The sequence below is a fragment of the Natrix helvetica genome (assembly GCF_964273705.1).
Source record: "Natrix helvetica genome assembly, chromosome: 1".
In the NCBI taxonomy this organism is placed as follows: domain Eukaryota; kingdom Metazoa; phylum Chordata; class Lepidosauria; order Squamata; family Natricidae; genus Natrix; species Natrix helvetica.
Window position 1 is genome coordinate 164307671 of NC_138548.1, and position 12229 is coordinate 164319899.

A 12229-nucleotide genomic window follows, 5' to 3' on the forward strand; every position below is an offset into this window, starting at 1 on the left:
CTTGTTAGAAACTCCCTAGTTGCAAATGACATTCCCACAACCCTGTGATGCTGCAACCATCGTAAATACATGTCAATTGCCAAGCCCTTGTGATTTGATGATATGACTGGGGGGATCCTGTAATGGTCATAACTGTGAAGTGTGAGAACTGGTCATTATTCACTTTTTTCAATTCCATTGAGTGCTCTGTAAATGAATGGCTCCGACGGAGGTATGACAGGCTGTTACTCCAGGACTACCTGCATACTATCCCCTCATTAAATGACTGAGTTTAAAAATTAAAGTAGAACCATATTTGTATGATCAAACGTATCAGAAATTAAGCAAAGCAGCTACTCCTTATTTTTTAATTATGGCAGAAGTCATAAAAGTAATATTAAAAGAGAAGACGCATCTTTTAGCAAAAAGTGAGAATCGGGGAGGATACACAATGTAAAAAGCTATACAATGCTTACTGTAAAATATCTTACTAAAACATTGGCTTTAGTAAATTTCAGTAACAAGTAAGACACTGCCGCCAGTACGTCAGTTTTTTCTCTACGATTTTAATCAATCCCAGGAAATTAACCAGTTATGGCATATAAGAAGTATGTCTGCAATACAGTGTAATCACTCTTTTTATTTCTTTTCTTAGGTTACCTTTTACGTAATTTTAAGTACAACCAAGGTTAATGTCGATACGAAAGAGCTGGATATCAATCTGAAATTGGAAACGTAAGTTTTTTTAAAAAAAACACTGGATTCACCATGTTTTCTGCTTTGTTTATAATACTTAGATATGACCATGGATTAGGTTGTGAACGCATCTGCATTATAACATGAAAATAATTAACTATTCCTTGAAAGTATCCTTTTGTTTCCTTTTTGTTGCAGGACAAGCAATCAGACCAATTTGGAACCAATTACTGCAAAAGCTAAAGTTGTTATTGAACTGCTTTTATCACTTACAGGGTAAGGCGTCTTTTAGAATTCAGTGCCAGAAACGGTCCCTTTTAAAGGTCATTTTCATATATTTGTTTTTTTTAATTTTTTACAACAGGGTTGCTAAACCTTCCCAAGTGTATTTTGGAGGCAATATCATTGGGGAAAGTGCAATGAAATCTGAAGATGAGATCGGTAGTTTAATTGAATATGAATTCAGGGTAAGTTGGCATACATGAAAAAAAAGTTAATTTCCTTTTGGGGTGATCAAATAAACTTGAAGTTTCACATGTAGTCTTGCCTTTGAATCTCAATGGCATTTTTAAAAAATGATCCTCATCAGGGAGAAGTTAACTTTTGCATTTCTGGGAAAAACAATGCACAGATGTTCAGCTGTGCCTATAGCTATAGTGCTGCTTGAAATCAACCAGTACACTTAGGTGCTTAAAAACAGAGACGAAATAAGGGACACGGTACCATTGCATGTTATATTCAAACTATTTCATATCTTTTAGATGAATCGTTAAGTGCATATTCCTGAGAAATATTTGAAAGGGTAGGGATGAGGGAAAATCCCAAACTGTATAGTGATTAAGAAATAATACCTGCTAACATTAAAAAGCTATGTTTATTTATAATTGATAATCATCTCTTGATAGATGGGTGGTTCTTGATATGTTCTTCGGTCTTATAATTAATTGAATTTACCCAAAACATTTGTAAAGGTGCAAATTTCCATCTTTAGAGAATGCATCAACACTGCATCCAATCTATTTAATTTGGTAGTATACACATGCTGTTAAAAACAAAAAAGAGAAGAAAAGAAAGAATCTGAGTGAGATGAGAGCTCATTCCACAGTAAATATGGTAGGAATGTAGTGATTTAGATTTTAAGTTCCCATGATAAGAACGATTACCACAGGATTCTCACACTGGTAATGAGAAAGGAGACACATTCTCTCCCCCCCCCCCCCTTTGCTCCTTGGTAACTTGTAATAAACCTGCCCCAGATTGGATTTCAGAAAAAGGAGTGTGGAGTGACGCAAAGAGTTGCAGGAACTTCCTTCCATCAGCAGGAATCTTTGGTGTGTCAGAGTCCTGTTCCATAAACAGAAGAAGCACTATCAAACTAATGATGCTAATCAGCCATAGGAATCACTAGAAATACTAATTTCAGATGTTCTTAGTCCCCAGGACTAACCTACCCTTAAGCTGCTTATATGAAACAGAATTGTTTTTAAAATCATACATTCAAGTGATTTTGGTTCGGCTAGATTTTTCTCAAAATCCAAGATTCAAGCAAAATAAACAAAATGGGTCATGTATCACAACACACTCTTTGTGATTGTATTGGATGTTGAGCAACCTACTTCAACCTGACCTAAACATTTGGAAAAGACTCTACAGAAGAAGGCTGAAATGAGACTTTTATACTATCTTGCCATAATAAGCAAAAAGGGAACGCATTCACAATATGTTGAATATTTGCATTTATTTTACACGATAGTTTTTAAAGGGATGTTATCTACTAATATGGGCAAATGTGTGTATTTCGTTTCTGACAGATCACCAACTTAGGTAAACCACTGAAAGCATTTGGTACAGCTTTCTTGGAAATTATGTGGCCGAAAGAACTGAGAGGAGGCAAGTGGTTGTTCTATTTGGTTTCCATTCATTCGAAGGAATTAGGAGAATTACAGTGTACTCCTCAAAAGGAAATAAACCTTTTGAATGTTCAGGTAAATGAGTGCGACTGCATATTTTTCAATTAAAATGGCTGTTCTGTGGTATTTATAAGGGATTGGTGATTGGGTTGGCTCAATCTCGGCTTTTTGAAAAATAAAGAATGAAACACCTCAGGATCTTTGCCAGTTTCTTTGGCACGCTATTTTGGCAAGTCCTGCTGATATTTCATATAATTGGAATGTATGAAAAAAGATTATTTCCTTTTTTGGGATGATCAAATAAACTTGAAATTACACACATAGTCTTGCCTTTGTATCTCAATGGCAAGAATGAGCTCATTTAGACTAGCGATTAAGGCATCAGATTAGAAAGTGGGTGACTGTGAGTTCTAGTCCCACCTTAGCCAAGAAAGCCAGCTGAGTGTCCTTGGACCAGTCACTGTCTCTCAGCCCACCCCACCTCACAGGGTGGTTGTTGTAGGGAAAACAGGAGGATGTATGCTGGATATGTTCTTCACCTTGAGTTATTTGTAAAATAAAGATAGGATACAAATGAAATAAAAATAAATAAATTTCTGGAATGCAGGAAAAAATAGCATACAGTATCTGCTTGAATTAGAAACGAAGAATATAGATAGAAAAGTTTCCCTTCCTTTCTCTTGAGGAAGACCATACCTGTGCATAAATAACCTGTGGAATGTTCATACTCTTTGCTTTTTAAATTCTGTATGCATTCCGTTAAGCAGCCTCTATCCCAACAAGTTCCATCTTCCTGCTTGTGGCAAGTAAACCCACAACAACATATTTATATGCTACCAGTGTAATTATTCCCTCTTTGGTACCAGAGGACCTAAGGCAGAGTTTGCCAAGTTCTTTATAACCCAGGACTGAGCTACCTGAAACAACCTGTCCCATGTATGACATGGGTATAACGTATGTCACAATGGCATGATACTTTTGTTGTTGTTTACCTGCCTTAGCACTCCCAATAAAATCTATGAAGACTTTTGAAAACTATATTGAAATGGAAACTTTATAAAAGCTTGTGAACTTGGCTACAGAATTCAATAGTGAAATCTGCCTTAAACGGTTGTTTCTGTTTATTTTTTTAAATTATCCACAGCATGCTTTATGTTAACTACTTTTGTACTTCTGTTCATATTGCTAGCGGTCTCGAAATTCACGGATAAAACGTGAAGTTGCAGAGAAGCAGACGGATGGTAGCAAAAGCTTTTCTTTGTTTTCAGAAAGAAAATATAAGACATTGGTAAGCACTTATTTAACCAGTGACAAATTGCCTTGTCAACTTCCCCCTCAGTATTTATTTTTGGAACCAGAAATAAGGCGTGTGTCCCAAAATAACCAGAACTCCACACTTGCTTTGTTTCTTTCAGATTTCAGAGTCTACTAAAAGCAGTCTATTGTCAAATACACCTATTAAACTACACTTAGTACATTCAAAACACCCATATTTAAAATTTCCAAACACCCACAAAAGTTTGAGGGCATCTTAATGATGCATAGTTTCATGGCGGCACAATTTTTCTCAGATCAGTCCATATAGTGTCATATTAAGGATTGATTGAAAACTAAATACTAGTCAGAGACAACTTGAAACATAAGAAAGCATGTAAAGGCTACCTATAGCCATTTGGAGTGAGCCAGTTTGAGGTAGTGGTTAAAGTCCCTGGGCTAGAAGCCAGGCGACGGTGAGTTCTAGTCTTGCCTTAGGTGTGAAGTCAACTGGGTGACCTTGGGCCAATCACTTTTGCTCAGCTCTAAGAAGGCATCAAGGGCAAACCACTTCCAAAAATCTTGCTAAGAAAACTGCAGGGACCTGTCCAGGCAGTTGCCAGGAGTCAAGATTGATTCAAAGAGACAAAATAAATAAGCCATTGGTAATTTTTTTAAAAAGGCAAAAAGATAAAAAGACATGGAAATATATTTTATAAAAATAACCCCCTAGCCTCCTTCATGTACACGTATATACACATATACTGAATTTATTCTTCAGTGAAATTAATGAAAGTAGGGCTTTATCCAACCAGGTGATTAGAGCAGTAGCACTAAAATAAACTTGAGACCTCTACGGCTGTAATCCCTTAGTTCTAATGAGAACGTTCCAAAAAACTGAATGATTTTCTTAGGCCTCCTTGTGAGCATGGAAAGTCCTGCCATTCTTGCCTCTTTGATGCCAGTGGTCTTCATGGTTGGGCAAAATGGGATGTGCAACAACAGAATGCGAGCAGCTTGGATCCAGTATTTCTGTTCTATAAATCCCCGAGCAAGCAGTAAAATTATGCCATCCATGAACACCTGGATTTCGCATTCACTGGAGTCCAAGCCATTATGTGGGCCATAAGAAACTGAACAAGGAAAATAAGATTTTTTAAAATTCTCTTTTTTCCTTCATACAGATGTCCTCTTTCCTCTTATTTTCGTATTGCTCTATCAATGTTTTTCCATTTGTTTTGAAAAAAAAAAACTTGCTGTGTCATAGGACTACATGAACCTTGCAAAACAAATGCTGTCTATCTGTTTTTGAGTTACGGTTTTTTTGAAAGCTTTCCGTGTATTACTTGCAGGAATGCAACGAAGAGGTAAACTGCGTCAACATAACATGTTCTTTGCAAGGCTTAGACAGTAAAGCCATAGTAGTACTACGCTCAAGGTTGTGGAACAGCACCTTCCTAGAGGTAGAGTCCATAAACTTGCCTTACACAGATTTGAACTGAGTTCTTGTATTTGTTCTAAAGAAAGCTGCTTTTACTACCCTGTAGGAATTCTATAAAATGAATTATCTAGACATCCCTGTTAGAGCTAGAATTGGTCTCTCTGCTGCGGATAACGTCAAGCTGACAAATGAAGCTACGAATGTGAGTCTGCAATATTTCTTTACTTATGGTTGTCATAAGTGTGAATTGTTGACTGTAAATCCTCCCTACCATTTCAGTGGGATAGTACAGCACATTCAAACCTGGAAAACTCTTTTGATCACTAATTTCTAGATGTTAGTTACACCTTTTCCTCAAATAGCATTTAGAAATTCATCATTTCCAGAGCTGATTCCCAAAGAAACTCTGTGGTACTGTTTAGGGGAGGCAAATGATTCTGCATTGTTCTTGTGAATGAGGAAAATGTTTTACGTAGATCAATAGTGAGAAACCTCAAAAGAAAAAGTGACAGTAAAGCCGCCTTCAGAGTGACTCCAATTGCCTTTAGGAGGAAAACTCTAGTGAAAAATCTGAGCTCCCACAGATTGTAATAAGAATGTGCAGATTTCAAAAAAGTAAATGTAGCTAAAGAGGATAGTTCTTCTATTTTACAATGTGATTGATAAATAATTTCAAAATAGTTTTGCACTGAAATAGTTTGTAATTCAAAGGGAGCCTCTGCTTGATACCCTCCAAATGTTTGGATTATAATACTTGGCAAAGCCAAGAGCCCCTTTTCCTGGACATGAAGTTGGGCTCTTGGAATGAAGAATCCAACACATATAAAAATAACAACGTGGATGAAAAACATTGAGTGCTTCAGTATAGATGTAGAATCAATATTGTAGCACATTGGCTAACTTTTCCCTGTGTAATGACATCTTTTTCTCCTCCTTTTGTAGGTACGAGTTACCGTCTTTCCTGCAAAAACAGTAGCTTTATATCAAGGAGTTCCTTGGTGGATCATCTTGGTTGCTATTCTCGCTGGGTTATTAATGCTTGCTTTGTTGGTGTTCTTATTGTGGAAGGTGAGTTATATTTTATCAACATGCTTGTTCCTATTTAATTAATTGAAATGTGCAGTTAATCTTCAGTTCTATATACATTTACATAAAGTCCCAATAAACTCGGCTGAACTTTATTTGGTCTAGAGATTGAATAGAATTGCTGTGCCAATGCTGTTTGAATCAGTCAGGATCTAGGGTTTAAATTCATTGAAGAAACAGGACGCTAAGTTCCTTGGGCATCTTTTATGCATGGGCACAGTCAAAAAGCTTTTTATCAAGTAATTTTGAATACCGAATCAAAGCTACATTTATTCACGTTTCATATGCTTGTCTCTAAGATCAAATTTGTTGTAGAAAAGTTGCTGTTGCCTCGGTAGGGAGCAAACAGGTCCTGGTTGCTCTGACAAGCATTATATATTTATTTCACATTCTCAAAATAATGATTAAAAAGGCTTTCCCATCTATTGAGAGCTACCATTCAAAGTTCATAACTGAAATATTAGAGCATGCAACAAAGGACTTAGCTGTAATGGGGGAAATTATAACCACAAGCCTATTGTAGTTATTTTACAAGACAGATTTTTAACATTCAGGCAGTCAAATTATTTCAATCTTTTCTCCTTTTTTTTTCTTTTCCCCCACATTAGTCCCTAATATTAACCAAGTGCCTTGCTTCCTTATAGTGTGGTTTCTTCAAGAGAGATAAGAAAGATCATTTTGATGCCACATATCACAAGGCTGAGATCCATGCTCAGCCATCTGATAAAGAGAGGCTTACTTCTGATGCATAGTATTGATCCACTTCTGTAATTGGTAATTGCTTTTTGAATTTATTAGCTGCAGGTTGGTTGCGGTGGCTAACGACTCAAAGCTTGCTGCATTTGTTCTGCTGGTTGCCTCGTTTCAAAATATCAATTCTTTTTAATGCTTGCTTACATTCCTTAGAATAATCTTTCTCGGTGCACGAATAGGCCAATCCTTCTGTCAGATGTTTTTTAACTGCTGTTTAACTGCATTTCCCCTTCCACTCTGGAGACTTGCTACTTAGGGTTGGCGTTCCAATCCTAAATATGCTGGGTTACAGTCCAGGAAACTTAGCGCATCTCCGGAACCCTCTTCTGATTTTTCTATGAAATAAGGAAGGAAGTCCTGTGTTAAGCCAAACTGGTGGCTTTCAAACTGTGTTCCAAAGAATGTTGGCTCAGTTCCTTGAGAAGGCGGGAAACTCGAACAAGCTTTTCCAGAAAAACAACTTGCCAGCAGCTAATGTCCAAGCAAATCTTTGAAGACCGGTCTGTGACTTGAGTAAACTGTTGGTCCTTCTTAGAGGATGATCCTAAATCTCCTATAACATTTTGGGGCTCACTAGTACTGCAGTCCACAAGCTTTTTTGTACCAGGGACCAGGTTCACGGTGGACAATTATTTCACAGACCGGAGGATGGGTGAGTGGGAGAGGAGCATGCAAACTAGATCCCTCACAGTTTATAGTAGGGTTTGCTGTGCAGCCTGGTTCCTAAACATTCCATGGACTGGTTGGGGATCACTTCACTAGCCGACCTTCTGTGATATGAGGAAAGCACTTTCCCAGAAAGAAAAAGCGCTGAGCTAAATGGTCATTTCCTAACAAACAAACAAACAACCCAGTAAACTCCATCTGTCTTATCTAATAACAGCATGTTCATACTTAGGTTGAAATAGTCTTTGAGTCTCCTTAAAACTATTTGTGTGAACACTTAACCTCTTAAAAGACAAAGCAGCACAGAAGTGTCTGAATATGAAGGTTGGGGTTACAACTTTAAACCACAACTCTAGTTTTCATACATGAGGTTAATGAAACAATTCAATGGGATGAATTCAAACCTATCTGGGCAGTCTTTCCAGCATTTAGATGAATGCATGCGAAAAGGAGACCATATAGATATAATTAACAACAACAACAACAACAATAATAAATACTACCATTTATTCAACTATTTAACATTTTTTGACTTGTGCCTGAACCACAATCCAGTCCAATAGTTAATAAGTTCCTGTGCTAAAGCTCTCTTGAATTTAATGGAGCTTTTCTCAGATATTATATATAGAACTGTTATAACTAGGTTATAACTATGTCTCCCTCCAGATTTAAGCATCTGTATTTAAAGGTTAACCACTGTTGTCCATGATTGTGAATCAATAAGCGTCAGTAAGATAAGGACTGTGTTTTGAAATGCAAGACATATTTTTACTTTTTTAGTGAGCAGATAAAAGCTTTATTAACACGAATGCATGCCAAAAGCCTTTACTGCTATGGTTGCTCTTTCCACTATAAGGCAATTCTCAATTCTCACTTTTTATGGAAGTTTACTACAGAATTTTCATTTTATTTTCTCTGTACTTGGATATGCATTTTTTTCTCTAAAGATTTCCTATTGCATGCTGGCTAATGTTGTGTTTACCTTGAATGCATAGATATAAATGTGTATTGCACCTGGATTGTCGAAATGGCCAGTTTCTTTTGCTATTTTATGTCTAAAGTCCCAGCTAGGAAGGCTTCTCAAATTGATCAAAATGTATTTCTCTGACCGAGTTTTTGCTACAACAGTTATACAGTAAAGTGCCAAGTATGGGTTATAAATACAGGTTGTATGTTGACCAAATGGGTTGAAGGGCAGGAGAAACATTGTGAATTTTAAATAATTAACATGACCAAAAAAATAATAATAATCTTATGACATCTCCGGGCAATAGTCTGAATAATAAGTTATTGATCCAGGCCATTTGAAAAACAAAAATGAGGATTGCTATATGACAGTGATGGCGAATGTTTCTGTCCTCATGTGACGAAATTGTATGTGCGTGCACGGAAGTTCCTTTTTTTCTCCCTCCCGAGGCTCCTGAGGTTTTCCTGGAACCTGGGGAGGGTGAAAACGGCCTCAACCAGCCCTCCAGAGGTCTTCCGGAAGTTGGAAACAGTCTGATTCTGAACTTCCGGTAGGCCTGAAAGTTCTGTTTTTCACCCTCCCCAGGCTCCGGAGATTTTCCTGGAATCTAGGGAGGGCGAAAACAGCCTCTCCCGGCTCTCCGGAGATGGCGATAATCAACTGGCCAGCACATGCTTGCGCACTGGAGCTGAGATAGGGCAACGGCTCGCGTGCCTGCAGAGATGGCTTCCCATGCCACTTGTGGCACACATGCCATAGGTTTGCCATCACGGCTAAATGACCTATCTTCTGAAGATCTGCTAGCCTTGTTGCCTGACATTTCTTGTACATAGGGTGAAAGCGCCTGTAGACCTTGTTAGTAGAAGGAAACATGATTCATTGTAATTTTAATAATAATAAAGCACAGAAGAATCATACGCAGGGTGGAAACTCAAAACTATGATTACAAATATTGGAAAATAGGTGAGAAAACACAATGCTCAGCTAGGTAGATGGAGACCTGCATGAGGTTCCCTCTGAGGTACCAAGGCAATGCTGTCTTTTTTCCTCTCAGAACTGAGCCCCATGGCCAGTAGCTTCCTCCCTATCCAAGGCTTCATGGGGTTCTTCAGGCAATTGTAATTTCCCAAGCAAAGCTCCGTAACAATTCCTATACCCGGGGAAATTTGCAAGGAAGGTGCAATTCAGTGAGAAGAAAATGCTGCAACATTCCTGAGCTGCATTTCTTTCAGCCCGTTTTTTTTTTTTTTTGCATGATAAGGGGAAAAAGAAAGCTTAGATCCAGAGTTGGATTGATATTTACATTCATTCATGCGAAGAACAACACTATGAGCAGCACAAATTGGATGACGTTACTCTCCCCATCTTTCTCCAGTGTCTCTCTCTCTTAAAATAATGTTTTGGGATATGAGGAAATGAGAGCTACCTGGATGACACTTTTCTGTGTGCCTGCCTTTAAATTAACTTTGAACTTGACCTAAGTTCTGGCAGGTTGTCTGTGGCCTGGATTTTGGCATTTGGCCATGGTGTATTCTGATGCCAAGCCTATGTTAATTTTGATCTCTAGTCTCCATAATCCATAGATTCGTTGGAATAGATTCCCAAAGATGTTTTATTGGGTATAAATCAGAAAGTGAATGATCAATTTGTATACTTTTACTGAGCCAGGTAAATTAGGTATGGTTCTATACTATGGTCTAAGTAAAAAATATTACCAGGTTGACTACAAAGAGATTTTACTTTTGTAAAATAAATTTGAGTTTGACAGTTCTCCTGGCAAGCTTAGATTGCAATCTTGGTGAGACTTTCCTTTAGTACATCCAGTATTGTATTTGTCCCTCCCTTTCTTTAAATGTACACTCTGTGACAATATATTTCTTTAAGATAGAGATGAGGAGATTGCAATGCAACATATCTGGGGGTCTCCAGGCTGGGTAAGACCATACTTGTTTAATAACATTGAGCTTTGTGACATTTTCTCTTCCTTCCTATAGTGCGGGTTCTTCCAGCGTTCCAGGTACGATGACAGCATCCCCCGCTACCATGCTGTAAGAATTCGTAAGGAGGAAAGGCAGATTAAAGATGGAAAAGAGAACCATGCAAAAAAACAGTGGATCACAAAATGGAATGGAAACGAGAGTTTTTCCTAGGGATCCCAGCTGAACTTTAAAAGATTGAATGGATTTTAAGATGTCTTTGAGCAACTTGATGGATGCAAAGTGAAAACCTGTTTGTTTTATAAATGTTATTTTCATATCAAAGTTGTTTGGTGTTACAGATCTAAATTTTAAGACACCCTAAACCATCTTCTATGCATTAACTAATCTCTAGTCTTTTGGGGGGAAAATGCAGTTAAAATCCAAATTATCAACCCGGATAGATTTACCTTTTTTTTTTTTAGTGAAATGGAGCTATATGAATTTTTCCCAGTTGGGGTTGGTTTTTTTTTTGGCTGCTTCCAGCTTAGTCTTGAGAGCATTTGGCTGCTTTTCAGAAAAAAAATTAATACACTGAAACTAGTTGTCTGGGCAAGGACATCTGGCCACGGTCTAAAAGAGAAGGGAAGCACCCTGAGTTGTGTGGTTTGTTGGAATGCTCTTGGCAAAATTTGACTGAACTACAATTACTTGTTATTTCCAGAGTCTGAATTACGTGTTAGGTCAAGCCTTAACATTGTTCCTTTGATCCCACCTTCTCTCATCAAATGTTAGATAGCAAGATAATTTTCCCAACAATGAATAGACGTATTTCAGTATATTTGCCTACACTATTTAAATATCAGAAGCGAATACTAAGTATTTTGTCAGGCAAATTCTATGGAACTCCAGATGAGATGGAAAGTAACGTAACCTATCATTCTTTCTCATTTGTGGATAGTTACTTGACTTTGATTTCCTTTTGGTCGCAGAATGCTTAAAATAAAATTGGGGGTTTCAAACTCATCTGCCCATCAAGATACTAAGATTTTTTTCCTATCTCCAAGCCCAGAATATGTTTACTTTAATCCCACTAATTTCATGGCTGACTGATTATTCAGAAGTGAGAGATATGGACATATGGACAGAAGTTAATAATTTACATTAATAGGACTAAACCATGACATTAAGAACTGGTTCTAACATCAGGAAGATTAGCTTGTACTATGTAACTCTGTTCAGGAGTTAGGAACTGCAGTGTTTGGATTTTTTTGCTTTTAAGGGGTAAATTGCTGGAAAAAGTGCGTATTAAGGGAAGCAAACATTTGCTGATATTTGTAACTTTGGGGTGGTTTTTTTTTTGGCAGTAGATATCTACTAGTGAATGATTTTGGATCTTCTAGACTTAGTTGCATTTTGACCCTGTTTGAAACAATGGGAGTTAACTGCAACTAATTTCATGTGGATCCAACTCTTTATATTCACAAATTGATGCAATGTTGTATGGCTGAATTTCTAAAGGAAAGCGCAATTACCTTGTAACCATGTTCCCGCAAAAGCC

The 12229-nt window shown here is 37.5% G+C and overlaps 1 protein-coding gene across 1 annotated transcript in view; it reads left to right on the top strand.

Moving 5' to 3' along the window:
* ITGA6 (integrin subunit alpha 6) overlaps positions 1–10911 on the top strand; it is a 65145-nt gene extending 54234 nt beyond the window's left edge. The window contains exons 17-26 of the mRNA XM_081937988.1: positions 635–714; positions 874–951; positions 1040–1142; positions 2487–2660; positions 3775–3873; positions 5192–5302; positions 5387–5482; positions 6223–6348; positions 7011–7140; positions 10747–10911. Of these exons, the coding sequence (XP_081794114.1) occupies positions 635–714; positions 874–951; positions 1040–1142; positions 2487–2660; positions 3775–3873; positions 5192–5302; positions 5387–5482; positions 6223–6348; positions 7011–7118 (975 nt within the window). The 3' untranslated portion in view covers positions 7119–7140; positions 10747–10911. The remainder of the gene's footprint in view (positions 1–634; positions 715–873; positions 952–1039; positions 1143–2486; positions 2661–3774; positions 3874–5191; positions 5303–5386; positions 5483–6222; positions 6349–7010; positions 7141–10746) is intronic.
* Positions 10912–12229: the final 1318 nt, after the last annotated feature.